The 19,431-nt window shown below is 39.3% G+C and overlaps 1 protein-coding gene across 3 annotated transcripts in view; it reads left to right on the top strand.

Moving 5' to 3' along the window:
• SLC44A1 (solute carrier family 44 member 1) overlaps positions 1–19,431 on the top strand; it is a 157,704-nt gene that overhangs the window by 91,982 nt on the left and 46,291 nt on the right. For all 3 annotated transcript variants that reach the window (XM_053922062.2, XM_053922060.2, XM_053922058.2), the window contains exons 7-13: positions 1,773–1,862; positions 4,151–4,290; positions 5,458–5,644; positions 6,564–6,729; positions 7,517–7,673; positions 8,370–8,453; positions 14,765–14,902. In XM_053922062.2, the coding sequence (XP_053778037.1) occupies positions 1,773–1,862; positions 4,151–4,290; positions 5,458–5,644; positions 6,564–6,729; positions 7,517–7,673; positions 8,370–8,453; positions 14,765–14,902 (962 nt within the window). The remainder of the gene's footprint in view (positions 1–1,772; positions 1,863–4,150; positions 4,291–5,457; positions 5,645–6,563; positions 6,730–7,516; positions 7,674–8,369; positions 8,454–14,764; positions 14,903–19,431) is intronic.

The following is a 19,431-nucleotide window of genomic DNA, read 5'->3' as shown; positions in this document are numbered from 1 at the left end:
ATACTTGTAAAATGTTCCACTTCCCATAGCCAACAATCGTTTCAGATTATATATAGTCCTATATATATATATATATCTGAAACTCATTTCTTTTCTTTTTTTTTTCTCATTGGAGAAAACTGGTGTGTTCCCAAACTTTGGTTACTAAGTCTATAATAACCTTTAACATTATAACAAGAGTCTTCTTTTGAACAAATCAGTACTCCTTTGTTTTTAGTTATGAATCTAATCTTTGGCTTATTTGCTTATAAAAAGAGGCCACATATTTTTATGTGTATTTCCATCAAAGAACATAGATTTCTGATTGATTACTTTTGAAATATTTTTTCCCTTGCAATAGTTCATAATATCACTGTGTTGCTGGAAAAATTAGGAAATCTCCACTTGTTAGCCGTTGAGTTTCCTTATCGTTGAGTAGACAGTATAATCAAACAAAACTGTTATTTTCAAGATATAAACTCCCTATATTATCCTCGAACTATATGTAGCCATGTCAGAATTTATAGACCTTTTTAGTTGGGAGGAGTAAACTGGTAGGAACCGAACGACCATTTCATTATATAAGTAACATGAGTATTTATGTCTGTTACCAACAAGCATAGTCGTTGAGAAGACTAGCTGTCTGTCCGTCTTGTCATTGGAGAGTATTTTCTTTTTGCTTAGGTAGTACTTGACGCAATTGAAATAATGCTATCCATATGAAAAGCTATTTCTGTGGTATTTGAGCTACTCCTATCTGGTTTTGGTTCCTGTACATTTATTGCAAAAGTGAGTACCTTAATAATGTTACCTGGCTTGACTATTAGCCTAGTTTTACATAAGAATTATTTGGTTTCTGAGATAGTTGAATACTTTACCAAGAAAAAATAAACATAAACCTTAAAAATAGTGATAATAATATTGTTAAGGCACTGGAATTCTCTATCTTTTTATTAGAATGGTTCCCTTGAGGCTTAAGTTCTTTGTCCATTTGTTTGTGAGGTGGGCCTTCAGATGACTAAAGATGAACAAATTATAATTTTAGAAGTAAGTTTCCCCATAAAAGGGCTAAATTCTCCCACTTTATTTTTTGACATTTTTTTACTCAAGATTTTAGCATTTCGGAATTTAGTTGGGGATGGGAAGAAGAGGTAGCCAAGGACCTTACCCCAAGCTTTGCTCCTTCTTGAAGAGCTGCTTCGTCAGGACCCTGACCCCAGTTGAGGAATCTTGGGCTTCATTGGGCGCCAGGATGTTATTCCCTAGGGTTAGACCATCTCTTGGAGGTTCAGAGGAGACACTACCCAAGAAAGATAAACTACCATTTATTAACCAGCCACCAGAGAAACTGGTCCTGAGATGCGTAGATCACCCGAGGAGGTGCAGCACCTAATCGAACCGGTCTCTGTCTGCATGAGATATTCTCTGGTCACCCACATGCCACGTCATCTCTGCACTTTGTGTGTTGGCACGTGTGTCTGCATGTGAGTTCTGACACCTTCCTGTGGCGAATCCACAAGCGTTCTGTGCTGTTTTGAGTCACCATGTGCATTTGCATGTATTCTTTTCTGTGTTTGTAAACCCACAGTTAGATGCCTTTGGGTTCAGATGGCACTAGTACCAAGGTCAAAGTGCAAAACCAGCCAGTCTCCTTCTTACCTAAATCGGGGTCATGAACTTGTCAATAGCAACAGATTATTTCCATAGGAGAAAACAATTGAAAAAGTTTCTCTTTGTATTTTCCAGTGTTTTCAAATAATATTCTCCATGTTCTCTATTTATCTTCCCTGCAGTTCTATCCATGATTTTGATGGTGATAATCAGGTATATATCAAGAGTACTTGTGTGGATCGTGACAATTCTGGTCATACTGGGTTCACTTGGTAAGCTGCTTATTTCTTTGTTTTTCAGTAATTAAGAATTGAGACTTAACAGTTGCTTTTGTCACTCCCTCAATTTGGGACTACTTTGATTATTTAAAAAAAATTTCTGCGTGAAGTAATTTTAACTGTAAAAAGTCTGGTAAGTGGATTACATAGACATTAGGTCACTGTGAGAACACTAAATCAAATGAAATGGTGAGGTCATTTCAAATGGAGATTTTTTTATAAGGGGCTAACTTTTTTTTGTTTGTTTGTCAGTGTTAATTTTGGGGGAAGAACCCAAGAGAAAATACAATTGAGGCTCTGTTTTGCTTCTGGCTCTTTAATTTTCCCTTGATTCTCCCCATGTTCCCTGCCCTGCAAGTGAAGGAATCCCTTCCTTTTATCTGGCACTTTGTGAAGGTCCGAATCAGCCATTCTAAGGTGTTGAAGTTCTTTCTGGTTGAAAAGTGTTCTGGGCAGAATAATTGTGTGTGTGTGTTTAAAATTTTATTTCTCATTTTTCTGTCTATTGACATTCTATTTTATCTTGTGTTTTGTTTTACTGTTTGTAATGAAACTTTTTGGGATTTCTGTGTTTATTATCTATTTAAAAAATAATAATTTCCTCTTTCCAGTTATAAATGTGATACCTATTCATGGTATCTAACTACTTCCATGGTAGAAAATAGAAATATGAAAAGAAAATAAAACTTATATTTTCACATGCTACATCTTCTCTTTAGACTGTTTACTTTTGCCTTTTAAAATTTTATAGTTATTTCTACCCCCTCATCTCAGATCACCATTGTTAGCATGTGAAATCCAGACCATTTCCCTCTTGTATGTCTTTGTGTGTGTGTGACATATATTTTAGTTCATTTTGGGAGGCTATTAAGTAGTTTTAAAAATAATTTTCTTACACCTTCAAAATTTCAAAGTAGAAGTATTTCCCTGGCTCTGAAGTATTTTTCATAGACTTACAGTTCTTTGGGCTTGTTTACTCATCTTCAATAGAAGGAAAAAATTTATGTTCAGTACCTGCCAACAGGTGTGGGTGTAGACTTTCCCTTTGACCCCGTTTACTCTTTACTTGAGTGAAGGTAGAGGTCAGGTTGATTTGTGTAGAACTTAGCTCAGTTTCCTGTCTTGCAGACATTTATCTTGTTCACCCACACCCCCCCACACACACACGCTACCCTGAATCTTCCATTTCCTTACCATGGCCTGCAAGCCCTTACTGTGTAATCTGGTCCCCAGCTACCTTGTTACCCACATCTCTTATCTTTGCTTGTTGCACAGATATAATGGCCTCCTCCTAGGTCTTCTGCCAGGCATGGTCCTACCTCAGCCTCTTAGAATTTATCTCTTGCCTGGGACACTCTTTTCTTAGTTTCATAGATTTCGCTCTCCCTGTTTTTGATTCTCTTGCTCAAATTCATCTCACCAGTGAGGACTTGCTTACCCATTTTATATAAAATCGCAATACTTTCTCAATGCCAGCACTTTCTATCCCTCTTACCACATGACTTTCTTCTTAGGCTTTCTAGGTTTTTACTTTTTTCCCTATTTTTTTGTCTCCCTGTTACTATGTAAGCTCCATGGGGGTTGAAGGTGGGGACTTGGTTTTGTTCACTCGCTATCCCCAACACCTAGAACAGGGGGCGCTGTCAGGCAGTCAACATGTTGGCTGGATGAGTTGAATGAAGGGTTTGCCTCTGTCTTCAGTCTAGTTCTTAGAATCTCTGAACCAGTAATGGAGATAGAAATTTCTGGCCCTCACACCCACGGCTATCAAAGATTTGCTGTCTTTGTTTTTACCTTTGGCGGGAACTACTCTTCTGAACTTCATTTATTCATGGTAGGAATATTTCAACTGCGTGACTGTCAGTGCTCAGTAGCAGGGCGACTGTGGTGAGTACCGAGGAGGAGATCTTTGCCGACCTTGGCTTTGTTGCTGATTTCTGTGACCCTTGCTTGCCCCCTGCAGGCTCCCCAGCTTAAGCCCATGCAGAGGCTCTTTGTGACCAGTGCCTCTCGGGGGTATCTGTCTTTGCCGATCTCTCTCAGCTTCAAAGTCAATAACAAATACAGTTGAAGGAAGTTTATCTGATATACTGAAAGATTTGTGAGTGTCTAATGTGGAAGGGGATAGTGGAATAATTGGAGCTCCCTTTAGGCTGGCAGAAAAGTTACAGCTACTGTATTAGTCCCCTGGTGTTGCATAGGGAGGGCCCAGAAAACTGGGGATTTGTTACACATTTTTGTATGCTAATAATTATTGCAAAAACAATTGTTTTTGTTTCCAGGTGGCACAGGTGTACTATGGTGGCTGTATGCAAAGCAAAGAAAGTCTCCCAAAGAAACAGTTATTCCTGAACAGCTTCAGATAGCTGAAGACAATCTTCGAGCCCTCCTCATCTACGCCATTGCAGCTACAGTGTTCACAGTGAGTATGGGTTCAGCTTTGTGCATCTATTTACAGGAGATCGTTAACGGAGCAGAAACTCACCTCTAGCTATCACTTGCCTAACCTTGATCTGCATGAGATAAAATCTCCGTCCCACAGAAGGCTTTCTTCATTGATGTGTGCTATTGATGCGGTGTTTTGTTCTGCACGGCCTGCTTTTTTGAGAGGATTTTCACTCAGAATATTTACATTATTATTTACCAGAAGAACACATTTCTTACCGTCATGAGATAATATAATCACTTTTTATAAAGCAGTTCCCTTTACTATAAAAAAGTATGTTAAGAAATAAGTCACCTTGTGTCACTTCATTTATTTTACTAATTAGTTCCCAATTTTCCTTTTAAAGTTTTCTTTTTACAACATTATTTCCTAAGTATAGGGAAGCTTCACTGCCTAGCCACTCTACAATATAATTCCTAACTAACGTGGTTAAATAATCTATACTCTTATCTTTGGCTCATCTCCTCCTCTCTGAACAAAAGAAAAAAGACATTTCCCTCTGCTTCTAGGTATAAACCCAAATTTTTTATTAAGCATTGAAACAAAAAATAAAATAAAGCTATCATAAAATCATTGGTGCCAAAAGATATTTGTTATTATACAGATTGGGGATATATTAATCATCTTTTAAGTGCCATTATCTATACCAGGTGCCAGGGCAGGAGGGTGGGGGCTGGTGAACAGAGGGTGAATCTGGCATGGACTCTGCCCTTAAGGAGCTCTTGGCTCAATATGGGGGATGAGGTACAAATTCCTCAGTGCTTTTGTGGTGATGGCATGTGGGCTTCTCCCCTATTTTTCAAAGTGACAAGCACAAACTATTCAAATAAAGTGTCACATCCTGTCTGACAAACAACACATTTTGATTTATAATGAGTGGAGAAAGGAAAAGTAGAATTCTAGGATTCAGTAATAAATTGAGAAATCCTTTTATTTAGCTTTAAAGGGCATTTCCAATACGCAATTGAAAATGATAAGTGTTGCAAGAGAGACACAGACTGATAAAGTATTATTGGGACTCATAATGAAACTGTCAAGTTTTCGAGTGAAGGGGTTACGGTAAAAATTCCCACCATTGTTCAGTTTTGGTTTTCCCTGCTTCCATCAGAGACGGAAACCTTACCCTCCACTCTCCCCCCACAGGTTATCCTGTTCCTGATAATGCTGTTCATGCGCAAACGTGTCGCTCTCACTATCGCCTTGTTCCACGTGGCTGGCAAAGTCTTCATTCACCTGCCCTTGCTGGTCTTCCAACCCTTCTGGACTTTCTTCGCTCTTGTCCTGTTTTGGGTGTACTGGATCATGACCCTTCTTTTCCTCGGCACCACTGGTAAGGGGACCTGTTGCTTCTTTCTGTCTATGTTGCGTCTTATTCGCATTAAAATATTTAAAACATCAAAGAGATACAGTTCTTCAGACATTTGACTGACGTCGAATCGCCGTCAGTACTTCCGGTGGTTATGTCTCTTCGGTTTCTAACCACGATTCGTAGATCATCCTAGCAAAGTGGGCCGAAACCAGGTGAGGCCTGGCGTTCCACCCTGGTCATGGGTTCAAAGTGAACTCCTGCGGTCACTCAGGCACTTGGGTCCGTGCCAGGTTGAACTAATGAATGCAGTGCCACTTCGCAGTTGCCCCACACCCCAATTACAGCCAAGATCAACTTGCTTCCATGGGATTTTCTAGTTTGGGAATGACCTGAACCCAGTGATGTTTCAGTTCTCGGACTCTGGGATCTGCTTGTAGCCCTACTTCGTATTAAAGGTTACACCTAAACGGAATTAACTGTGAGGAGTAACATGAGGTTAGTAAACTTATGTGTAATTTCTCTGGCCATTCAGCACACATTCACCAATTGAATAGAATATGAATTTCTGTAGTTTGTTAATAATCAGGTCTATAATTAATAGACAAGTAATAGCTCTGAAAAAAATGTAAAGTATTTGAAAATACATGCCTAAAGTAAGTCACTGATAATGTGGTAAGAACTATATTCAATAGAACAAAAATTAAAAGCTATATATCATGACTTTGAGGAACACAAAATGCTGAATTATATGATATTTGGCTTCACAACTCTTCAAGGGATAATTAATTTTGTCCCTTAATGAAATAGTACTATCATCATAAGTTTGTGCTTTGGGGGTAGGGACCTATTGTTGGAAATTAAATTAATCTCTTCAACTTCATAGCCATGCTTTTGGTTTATACTTCATGTGATTCTTCTTTCCTTCCTTGATCTTTCCTAGGCAGCGCTGTGAAGAACGAGCAGGGCTTCGTGGAGTTCCGACTGTCGGGGCCTCTGCAGTACATGTGGTGGTACCACGTGGTGGGCCTGATTTGGATTAGTGAGTTCATCCTGGCGTGCCAGCAGATGACGGTGGCGGGAGCAGTGGTGACGTACTATTTTACTAGGTGAGAACTCGTACTTGTCAGAAAACTGAAGGTCATCTAAGTGATTGTGCCTGAAAGGAATGGCACTGAGCCTTGTAAGAAATGTCATTTCCTTAAGAAGTAATTGGAAGTGAATAAAAAAGATGTTATAGGTGCTAATTCTGGGAGGTGGGAAAATGAGAAGTTGTTATTTTACTCTTTACACTTTTCTAAAACTTTCTCAGAAATTCATCAGAACAGCAGACCATCGTATAACAAATTATATTTAGCAGAAGAATAAATCTTGTAGTGGTGTCTTATGTACGTTTCTTTATACAAAAGTCCATCAGAGGAAAACAAGCCTTTTTAATTTGTTTGGGTCAGAACAGCCATGTGCCTGGCCTTCCTAACCTCGGACCTGCATGGAAGCTGCAGGCCTTACCGTTTTCTGGTGTTATGAGGTGCCGGGTTCAGACTGAACATTTTTTCAAGTTCCATTTCCTTTTTTTTTTTTTATTGTATTTTTCCGTTACCATCTATCCCCCTTAAGTATTGACTAATAAGGACATCCAAAGCACACTTTTATTTAACTTAAAATATTAGAGCATAGGAACCCCATGAAACTACTGTCGAGAAGTAAGATGTTAATTTTTTATGGTACATCTGCAGCATCTACAGTAGTTGTGCTATGTTACTTTGCCATTTTGTCATAAAGCTAGAATAAGAAAAATGAACCAGTTTTTTATCCCGTGGGACTCTAAACCATGCCTGTGTTTCCATTCTGGTCTAGCCTCTGTTTTAATTGTCTTTTTTGTCATCGTTGAAATAGGGACAAAAGGAATTTGCCATTTACACCTATTTTGGCATCAGTGAATCGCCTTATTCGTTATCACCTTGGCACTGTGGCCAAAGGATCTTTCATCATCACCTTAGTCAAAATTCCGCGGATGATCCTTATGTACATTCACAGTCAGCTCAAAGGAAAGGTAAGGGGAAAACAGTTTCCTGGACTCTCCGTGGACACGTGCCAGGCGCCACTTCTGCACATAGTAAATGGCGTCATGCCCACGGCTGTGGATGTTTTCTTCAGTCCTGGCAAGGTGGAAGCCAGCCCTTCCTCCCTTGTACCCCACTCTTGCACTCATATGCTCTAGCAAAGTCCATCTCATCACCGGTTTCCGAGAGTGTCCTGTGCTTCTCTTCCTGTGTCAAGTCACACACCTTCCTCCTTAGAACCTCTTCCCCGTCCTTGACTGTGGAAATAACATGCATTTCAATATAACATCGCTCAAATGTCACCCCTTCCAAGAAATCTTCCCTGATTCCTCCCAAATTGTCTCTCTCTCTGTTCTCCACTCTCATGGCACTAGTATCTATGTCATATTCTGATTCTAACCTTTTTCATGGTTAGTAGCATTTTTTCCCCTCCTTCTAGATTGTAAAATCCTTGCTGGTCTTCCATACCTCGCTATATCTTATATGCAACAGGTACTAATTAAGTGCTCAACTGATTAAAAATAGTTCAGCCATTACATCTTAAGGGGAAGTGGGGATGGATGTGGAGGCTTTGAAGCATAGGTTATAATTTTTAAACTTTCTGTTTTTCTAACTTTTGGAGTATTCTTTATGAAGGTTTAATTCTTTGGTTTTTAAAAATTATTTCAACTGTTCCTCCTTTCCAGGAAAATGCCTGTGCTCGATGTGTGCTGAAATCCTGCATTTGTTGCCTTTGGTGTCTTGAAAAGTGCCTAAATTATTTAAATCAGGTAAACTAATTTAAAAATAAATCTAACATTCATTTTCAACGATATGTTGGTCATTTCTTCTTCCAACATAAATGGTTGAGCTTAACTGAAAGGTGTCACATTTTCTCATAGTGTTGTACATTGTGCCTTCCTTGATCAGGTATCTCTATTTCAATCATACTCTTATTTTTAAAAGTAATATACATTCTAATACTCTGCTTTCTCTTCAGAACACACAAATCTTTCACCTTTTACTAAAAGTAACATACATTCTTACCAAGGCTCATTATTAACTCATTGAGATGCGTTAATTAATATCATTAGGGTTTATCTCTCAGGACAGACATTTGTCTCTTATGACTTAATTCCCATCCTTTCATCGTTGATTTTTCTTAAGAATTTGTTCACTCTAGGCATAGTCCTTTAATTCTTTAAATAAATAAATACATAAAACTCTGAGTGAGCTGGAACAAAGAGGTCTTTAGGCCATGCAATGTCAGTTGTCATGGGCCACCAGTTTGTTGCCTCTGCTTTAAAGAATTTAGATGATAATAGTAAAGAAGAGTGTTGAAACCGGGGTAGAGTAGGTCAGAGTCATTTTGCAGAACAGTATGGAATTCCTAATCCCAAATCACGCTCCAGTGCCACACTGCATGGGAAATGCGGCTGCCTTCAAGAAAGAGCTTTAGATTTTTAAAATGAGCCATTTTATTGTGGTATTTTCAGCATAGGTGTCAGAGCTTTGCAAATAAACAGAGTGAACTGCGAGTTGCTCTTTGTTTCTGTAGGTGCTTATCTAATGTGTCTTGGAAGGTGATTTTTCACATCTAATCTAACAGGTAGAACTCACTTTAGGTGGAGAGATGGTTACAATCAGATCTGTTTCTCTGGGGAATTGGATTACTCAGTCCTTGGTTGCTGTTTGAAGATAGTACATTTAACACTGGAGGGTATCTGCTCTCTGGCTGGTGAGCTCTTAAGATAATAAAGCTTTTCACTGTGTAGTATTGAGTGGGAGTTGTAGGGAATATTTTTTGAGCACCACTAACTGATACTATACTGAACACTTACATACATACTCAGTCTGTCCAGAAGGTATCCAGCCATGTAATATGAAAAAAATATCTTCTTCTTATATTGAAGAAGATATAAGAAACATTGTACAAAGGACGATGATGCCTCAGTCTCCTTCAAAGTAGGCCCCTTTGTACCTCACACAGTTCTCCCAATCACCATCAGCTGCCCCATCATATTTTCCTGAATCTCATTGATGGTCTGAAATCTATTCCCTTTCAAAGGTGATTTTAGTTTCGGGGAAAGCCAGAAATCGCAGGGCCCCAAATCTGGGCTGTAGTGGGGCTGAGTCCCTCAGTGATTTGATGTTTTGCCAAAATACTCTGCATGAGATGTGATGCAGGAGGGCACGTTGTTGTGATGAAGCTGCCCATCACCAGTTGCCTGTAGCTGTGGCCTTCTAAATCATCCAGACAGTTTCTGTGGAGAAATGCTCAAGCTTAAGACAAAGTTTGATGCAGATTTGTTGCTTTACTCGCTCAGTCATTTTGAATGTGATGGCCACACAGTACCCATGCTCACTCAACAGTGTCTACCGCCCCCACTGACTAGTACAGTGAAGTTGTCATTGTTCATGCATGCGCATTCCAGTCCACCGTCCTTGGCTGCCAGGTTACATCAATGTCGTGCAACTGTTCTCATTATGTTAACAATGGCTGGCAGGACTTTTTCTGGACAGACTATATATATGTTCACTTTCTCTCCACCACTCTGTGAGGAAGGCTCATTTCCTCTGTTTTATAGGTGAAAAATTGAGACTGGTATCTCATGACAGATCACAAAACCTAGAGTGGAGGAAATTTTCAATCTAAGTTTGCCTAGCTCTTGCCGTGATATCATGCTGCTTCTTATATAAATATATACACATTTTGTGCAATATAAAGAACACTAAACTAAATTATAGTTTATTATAGAGAATATGTAAACATCTCGAATTTTCATGTATTGTGCTGTAAACTAAGACAAGTGATGGTCTTAAAGACAATCTTATTTAAATTATGATTTGCAACATCAGTTTAATTCTGATGAACCTCTAAAAAAGTCAAAAAATCACAACCAAACTGAATGAAATCTATGGTGTAAGTCTGACTTTGTGTTCCCTCCATCCCTCACTCAAAATAAGAAAGGGATCATTTTAATTGCCTTTTCCCTTATTAATTTAGAATGATCCACACATATCCTGTTTCCCTTTCCCTACCATTTATCTAACTTGCCCATATTGCGTTATTATGTAAGATCTTAAACTGCAAGAGAATTTCTAGGTCCTTAAGTGGAGAAAGGAAAGGAGGTGTGAGACTGGAGAAGCTATGCTCTGGGACAGGTGGCCAAGCAGGCCTGAGCTACCTGCATGGTGACCTCTGTCCCAACACATTTCTTCCACGTGGCCACTACTTTTTCACTATATCCTGTCTCACTAAAATGCTACCAGAGACCACTTGTGCTAATAGGTGTCCTTTTAAAGAGATTCCTGGATGGTGTTCAACTTTTTTCTGAGAGTTAATTAGTTTCAAGCCTGTGTCCTACCTGAGCAGACGTGGGGCACCAGCAAAATGTGAATCAGTGGTGCCTCACTGTGTGGGGTTTAGCCCTAGATCAGGAAGGCTGGCTGAGAAGAAGGTGGATGGGCTCTAAAAATCTCAGCTGAGTAGTCTGAAGAAAGCCCAGAGAGCAGTTCCTACAGGAAGCTACAAAGGACTCAGAATTTCTTGAGAATCTTAGCATGAGTCCTTTTAGACTAGGAGGTGCAGAAGCGGAGAGGAATGTTACGGACTTGCTGTGATCTGTAGCACATTCTCTGAACAGGTCATCGTGACCTTTGTGTCTCACATGCAGCTCATCTCTAACTGCCTTGGGAGTGGGAGAAAGCTTGTAAAATAGCCACTTGGTGTTTTCAGTTAGGTTGAGTACGAAGGAGTGGCACAGACCTGTAGGAATAGTGCCAAGAAGGCTGAATTTCCATAAGCCTAGCCTACCCTAGAACTGAGGAGTGAAGAAAAAAATCATTCCTTCTATGTCTGCAGATAAATGGGCTGCTGCTGTAAAAGTAAATGGAATGGGTGGGCAGGGCCAGGAGGGAAGAAAGCAGCAGCAGAGGAGGAGTAATGATAGTTCTCAAATAAACTGATGCTTCTGAAACTTATAATGAGGACAACAAAAAAGCTTTTCTAGTTTACATTGGAAATGTTGGGCCTGCGCCTGGAGTCAGCTGGTCTGAGGACAACAGGAGAGATCGGAGGTGTGTGGACCCTCTCTTCTGTCTCCTCTTTCAAGGAAAGTCAAGTGCAAACTGCAAAGGGTAGAACAGCGTAATTAAGAGAGAGTTGTCTGTCCTTACTGAGGAGGTGGAATTTAAGGCTACGCAGTTGATTTAAATGGGTTATTCAGTATCCTTGATTCTGGACATGATGATGCTTTTCATACTTCAGGAAGCATCGCATTATATATATATAAATATATATATTATTATATGTAGAATATGATAGGGTATTTTTCTCTGGAAACCTGTCATTAAATACAGTTGGCCCTCTGTGTCCGCGTGTTCCATACCCGCAGGCTCCACATCTGCGTATTTAACCAACCAACCCCAGATGGAGACCGCTTGGGGGGTTATGTTGCTGATGTGTACTGTGTAGGTAGGCCTGTGATGGTTGCGTCCGTACTTAACATGGACTGACTTTTGTCATTATTCCCTAATGAAACAGTGTAACAACTATTCACACAGCACTTACATTGTATTAGGTATTATAAGTAATCTAGAAGCGATCTCAGTATACAGGAGGATGTGCGTAGGTTACATGCAAATACTACGCCGCTTCCTGTGAGAGATGTAAGGATTGTCGGATTTTGGTATCCTGGGGTATCGGGAACCAAACTCCTGCAGACACCGAAGGATGGCCAAAACTGGTTCAGTAGTCTCTTGATCATGTCTGAGAATAGGGGAAGAAATATTTTTGGCTTTGTAGGCCATATAGTCTCTCACAGTTCTGCCATTGTAGCATGAAAATAGCCGTGTATGATATGTAAACTAATGAGCATGGCTGTGTTTCAGCAAAACTTTATTTGTAAAGTAGACAGCAGGCAAGATTTTGCCCACGGGCAATAATAGTTAGAGGACCCCTGCTTTCGATTAAATTGCTAAGTGGGTTTTTTGTTTCTTTAGTGAGTATAAAAGGAACTGGTGAGAACTGGGAACTGGTTTTGATTCTGGAGAAGAGTTCAGACGAGGGCAGTTCTCCATGGTTTTTCAGCAGAGTTACTATTACACAAGACCAAAAGTATGGTTTATTTTGATGTCATTGTGGCATTTTGCAGAATGTTTCAAAAGGAGCTTTGTAAAAATGAAGAAATGTGCGCCGCTGCAGTGAGGCAGTTCAGGCTTTGGTGCCTGCTCTCTTTTGACTGATAAGAAACACTGAGATGACAGTAGAACAGGCCAAGCAGCAAATGAATGCTAAGAAAAACTTAACAGTACGATTTCCTTAAAATACTGTATCTATTAGCTTTTGAGATAAAAGGCTGGCAAATATTATATAGTACTATATTCTGATAATAAATTACCCTAATTTGTGTGATGGAATTTCATATATTAAAATCCTAACTGTGTTTCTCAAAGAGCATCATCATTTTCTACTGCTTTTTTGCTGAAAAAGTTTATGAACCTTAAGTAGTAATCTGCTCAGGACAGTACTCTTTCCTTGGCCCTGGAATGCTCTGTATTTTTAATCAGTGAATTTAATCATATAAGAGCAAATTAAATTTTCGATAAGTCAAACCTCATCTCCATACCAGGTTCCTAATAACTAATAAGCATTCATTGGAACATTCAGAAATTAAAGACTGTCTCTGCCAAGCTCAGTGCTTGAAGCTTTGTGGACAACACAGGGTAAAGTCTGCCCTCACGTCCGGCAGTTTTCTGGCAAGTTGAACATTTTGGACCCATCGATAATTAAGTCAGCACTAAAGCAAAAATTCCTCAGGACCAGAAGTTGTTGTCACAAAATCCATATACTGTCCTAAGACTCAGACACATTTGACTTTATAGTACTTATTCACATTTCCTAGAAAATGCCAATGCTATTCTAAAATGGAATATAAAAAAGAGGGGGAAATCAGTCTGTGATTAGTGGGTCAGAGACGACATGGGGCAGCAGAAGCAGGTGTAATTGAATAAAAGTGGGTCATCTGGGACTCGGCACTACAAGGGACAGAAAGCCAGCTCAATCTGACCTAAAAAAAGAGAGAGAGACAAAGGAGGAGGGAGAAGGAGAGGGGAGAGATCCTTAGCAATGTAGTAGCCACTGTAACTGAAAAGTCCAGAAATCTGGCTAGTTCCTAATGACGTAAAATATTGTCACCAAGTGCACGTGCCTGGTTTCTCTCTGGCGTTAGCCTCCCCCTCGGTTTCACACTATGACCTCTATCTAGCACCTCTAGGTGCTGCCCGTTATGTTGGCAAAACGACCTTGGCAATTCATACCCTCACAGCTCATTACCCGGGAAAATGAGAGAGCCACTCTGTGAGGAGCACTGGTGGATGAGAAAGAAAACTTCTTTTCCTAGAAGCCCCAGGGAATATCATTTACTTTCATTGGCTCTGATTAGCTTACATGCCCATTTCTGAACCTGACTTGCCCACCCGCACAGCTGAAGGAGGTATCCACTCCACTCAGACTCTGAAGAATGGGGGAAGGGCTCTTTTCTCAGACGAGAGTTCAGGTCCTGCTCCCAGAATGAAGGGTGTGAAATAATTGGGCAGCGAATAGCTATCTACTAGCTGTGGGAAGTGACAGCATAGAAGAGAGCACCAAGGAGGAGATGGTGGGTGGTCCAGATGAAGCAGCACGGCAGTGTGATGCCGTTGCATATTTGTGTAGCTTTTAGAGCATCACTGGAAGGGTGATAGTGCATCCCTGATATTCACCAGGATGCACCTAAGACATCTAGGAAAGGTTCAGTGATGTTTGATGTACTAAGACAGGGAAGAAGTTAATGGATGTTGGAAAGGTTAGTATGTATTTTAATAAATATCAGTGTTTTTAAAGGATAAAAACTAAGCCAACTGAAAAGGTCTTTTTACCATATCAGGTAATTTTTTAAATAGCTCATATTTTCTTTTGCTTCATCTTAATCTGTACCTCACCAAAGCAATGGGTTTGGTGAAATATTTTTTACAAACTATGCTTAATTATGCTTGATTTCTGTCTTAACAAAGTGAGATTGTGTTTATTGATGAAAATATCTTTTTTGCTTTTGTCCAGAATGCATACACAGCCACAGCTATCAACAGCACCAACTTCTGCACCTCAGCGAAGGACGCCTTTGTCATTCTCGTGGAGAATGCTTTGCGAGTGGCCGCCATCAACACAGTGGGGGATTTCATGTTATTCCTAGGCAAGGTAAGGCCAAATATATTATCTTGAGGTGTACAGTAAATTTTTGCATAGATATATAGATATAGATAATTTAATTTCAAAAACATCTAGCCCACCAAAAAACTGAAAGTATTGTAACTTAATATATAGCAAGCCCCTTAAGGGCTTTGTATGTGTGAAGCACTTTTCCAATCACTTTACGTGTATTGTGCTCATTTCATCCTCACAACAAATTTGTAAAGGAAGATCTGTTGTTATCTTCATTTTACAGATGGGGAAACTGAGGCACAGGTGGTTAAGTGTAACTTGCCTGTATTTCTGCTTACATATTGTGAACTGTAAAGCACTAAGTAACAGCCTGGATAAGTGGTTAGGGGTACTGCGTCTGCAGCTTGGCTGTCTGGATTTAGATCCCGCCTTTTTCTCTGACTAACTGTGTGACTCAAAGCAGGGTACATAACCTCTCTGTGCCTCAGTTTGCTTCTTTATCGATTTGGGGTACTAATAATGCCAAACCCTTAGAGTTGTGAGGATTAAACTGGTTAGTACATGTAGTATACCTAAGACATGCTTGTTACATTACAAGTTCTCAGTGAATGTTAGCTGTCATCGTTACTGTATATAAACCACTTTGCAATAGAGCTATTGGGGATTAAGACTTAAAATGTCCTTAAAAGTGCCTGAGAACAGGTAATTTATTCTATATTGCTATTCAAATCTGCAAAATAATAAATAACATTATAATTGGATTTTATTGTGTTTGTATGTCAAACCATAAAATACTCAGAAAATTTGAAAGAAAAAGACACCACCTCTATAACCGAATAACTTACCGGTGTCATATGTTCCCACCCAGTGTTTTGTCCTAGGCTTACATTTCTATGGTATATCAGTCACAGCATACATACCTGTTTGTTCTGCCCCTTTCACCTCATACTATACCATACATTTTTCACATTGCTTTGATAATCTTCATAAGTACTCATTGTTATGAGGGTCAATATTTCATCAAATGCTGTTTTTAGTATATTTTATTCATTATGCTACTACAGTTCTCACAATTTTTCCCCCTTTGGCCTTCTCCACTTGGTACCCCCCATTCCCTCCAGCAATCCTCCCCTTAGTTCATGTCCCATGGAACATGCGTATAAGTTCTTTGGCTTCTCCATTTCCTATGCTGTTCTTAACATCCCACTGTCTATTTTATTCCTACCAATTTGTACTTTTTAATCCCTGCACCTTTTCCCCCATTCTCCCTTTCCCTTCCCAACTGAGAACCCTCCAAATGATCTCCATATGTGAGATTCTGTTTCTGTTCTGCTTGTTTGCTTAGTTTGCTTTTTATATACAATTGTTGATAGATAAATATTTGTTGCCATTTAGTTGTTTATAGTTTTGATCTCCTTCTTTTTCTTAAGTAAGTCCCTTTAACATTTCATATAACAATGGCTTGTGATGATAAACTCCTTTAGGTTTACCTTGTCTGGGAAGCACTTTATCTACCCTTCGATTCTAAATAAAAGCTTTACTGGATAGAGTAATCTAGGTTGTAGATCCTTGCTTTTCATTACTTTGAATACTTCTTGCCATTCCCTTCTAGTTTGCAAAGTTTCTTTTGAGAAATCAGCTGACAGTCTTATGGGAATTGCTTTGGAGGTAACTCTCTGTTTTGCTCTTGATGCTTTTAAGATTCTTTATCTTTCACCTTTGGCATTTTAATTATGATGTGTCTTGGTGTGGTCCTCTTTGGGTCCATCTTGTTTGGAAAACTCTGTGCTTCCTGGACTTGTATGTCTATTTCCTTCACCAAATTAGGGAAATTTTCTTTCATTATTTTTTCTAATAAGATTTCAATTTCTTATTCTTTATCTTCCCATTCTGGCATCCCTGTGATTCGGATATTGGTACTTTTGAAGATATCTCACAGGCTCCTTAGCCTATCCTCATTTGGGGGGGATTTTTTTTATTGATGTTCTGATTCAATGTTTTTTCCTTCCTTTTGTTCCAAATCATTGATTCATGGGATTCTCACCTTCATCCCCTCCATTGTTGGTTCTCTGTAAATTGTTCTTTATTTCACTTACTGTAACCTTCATTTCTGACTGGATCTTTTTTATGCTGCTGAGATCTTCACTAAGTTCCTTGCGCAACCTTATAACCAATGTTTTGAACTCTGCATCTGATAGATTGCTTATCTCCATTTTGTTTAATTCTTTTTCTGGAATTTTAATCTGTTCTTTCATTTGGGCCATGTTTCTTTGTTTCCTCATTTTGGCAGCCTCCCTGTGTTTGTTTCTGCATATTAGGTAGAGCTGCTTTGACTCCCTGTCTTAGTAGTGTGGCCTAATGTAGAAAAGTACACCAGTAAGTTGGATGGGGAGAAAGCTTAGGTAATCACCAGGGCAGAGCAACCCTATTTGCTGCTCTGTGGCTCTCTGTAGGGGAGGGCTTATGGAGGGGACAATGCCACTGCCTGGCATCTGGGAGGAAGCTGTCTCCTGGCATTCGACCTGATGCCAGTCACTTCAGTGTCTCCCCATATGCCACTGGTGCCCTTCCAGCTGTTTCCTTGGTGCTGAGTCTCAGACGGGTTTAGCTTGTATAAGTCATAAGTCCATCAGAGGCCCTTTTAGAGGAGACTTCTGAGAATCCTACAGTTTCTTCCACCACCCCAACTCCCACTGGTTTTTACAGCCAGAAGTTATGGAGACTTATCTTCCTGGTGCTAGAACCCTGGGCTCAGTAGTCTGCTGTGGCCCTGGGGTCCCTTACTTCTGAGGTATCTCTCCCAATTTTTATCCACTGCACATGGGTGTAGGAATGCCCATTCTGCATCTCCTCACATCGCCACGCATCTCTGCACATCTCCACATCTCCTTCCCTCCTACCCACCTGGATGAATGTAGCTTCTTTAATTCCTTGATTGTCAGACTTCCATACAGCTTGATTTTCTGATGATTCTGGGTGACATTTGTTTTGTAATCTAGTTTGTAATTTTTGCTGTGGTTGTGCAAGGAGGCACCTCCATCTTGACCAAACTCAGATGCTATTTTTAAATATTCTCCCACTGCCCAACACTTAGGTTACTCCAGCCACTGTGCTTTTAAAGTGTTTCTGAAAGGAAAAAATATTTGCTATAAAAAGGCAATGATAGCACCATGTGGTGTTAAGTTCTTAAGCAACTGTCATCTAAAATGAATTCTAAAACTATGAAGATAGTTATTTTGAAAATATATAATTAAACCTACATTATGACTGTTGGATTTGTTTTGTCATGTTTTTACAATAAGAGGTTTTTTTAGTAGCAAGGACTGAATGAATGAATCCATGTTAAAGACTGAAGAGTACAGTGCCTGACAATAACTTAATGTTATTTATTGCTGTTCTGATTTAATGTTTTTTTTCTTCCTTATGTTCCAAATCATTGATTCTGAGGGGATTCTCAGCTTCATCCCTTCCATTGTTGGTTCTCTGTAAATTGTTCTTTATTTCACTTACTGTAACCTTCATTTCTATATATAGAGATGATAAAATACTATGTTTTAAAATTGGCTTTGAGGTTTTCAGCCAATTTAGGTTAAAAAAATTAAACCTAAATTTTTTTCTTAAGGTTTATCATAATCTTTTTTCAATTCATTCAACAAATATTTTATTTATAGTAATGTCCTAGGGACTATTCTGGGTGTTGGTCATATACGAGTCAATGAAGAAAATTTACAATCCACCAGGAAAGGCAGTTTGGTATTCCTCTTTTCATTTTGCATGGTATTATGAACATTTCCTATTTTGTTAAAAATGCTTTACATGTGATTATACAATTGTTGTATCATTTTTTTAACCAAGCCCCTGGGGTTTCTTCATGGTTAAATTGTTTTCCTTTTTTACTAAAATAAAGTATGCTGCAGGGAAACCTTTGTACACAAACCCTTGTTCACATCGGCACTCCTTTCCTGAGGCCGGAACCCCAGAAGTGGGATTAATGAGTCGGCAGCGTACATAATAAGGTTCTTGATACGCATTGCCAACCTGCTTTCCAGGAAGATATAAATTTGAATAATATAATTATAACATTGTAAAAAAATGACTTAAAACCATGGAAGATAAACATTTTTTAATCAAGAAATCAAAAAAAGAAAAATAACAAGCAAAATCTTCTGCGTGTCCAACATACTAAGATAAATTCTGCAGTTGAACTTTTTTAAAATATAGTTCTGATCACAGAGTAGAGTACGTCTTTTTGAAATGAGTTTCTTTCGGTGCAGTTACGTGGCTGCTAGTGTGCAGAAATAGTTTCTGATCAGGTCGCTCAGCCAGGTGGATCGTCCAAAAGACAGTGTCGGGAACGAACTGTTTTCATACACAGTGACTTGGGTGAATCTGGAGGTAAATTTGCTGAGTGAAACATGCCAATCCCAGAAGATTAAATACTACGTGATTCCATTTACAGAACATGCATGAAATGAAAGCATTATGGAGATGGAGAGCAGATCTGTGGTCGCCCAGGGAGAGCTGGGGTTGGGGGTGCAGGGACAGCTGTGAAAGGCTAAGGTGAA

This window comes from Desmodus rotundus, chromosome 1, assembly GCF_022682495.2.
Source record: "Desmodus rotundus isolate HL8 chromosome 1, HLdesRot8A.1, whole genome shotgun sequence".
In the NCBI taxonomy this organism is placed as follows: domain Eukaryota; kingdom Metazoa; phylum Chordata; class Mammalia; order Chiroptera; family Phyllostomidae; genus Desmodus; species Desmodus rotundus.
Note: the sequence above shows the minus strand (reverse complement) of the source record. Positions and strands in the feature narration are given on the sequence as shown.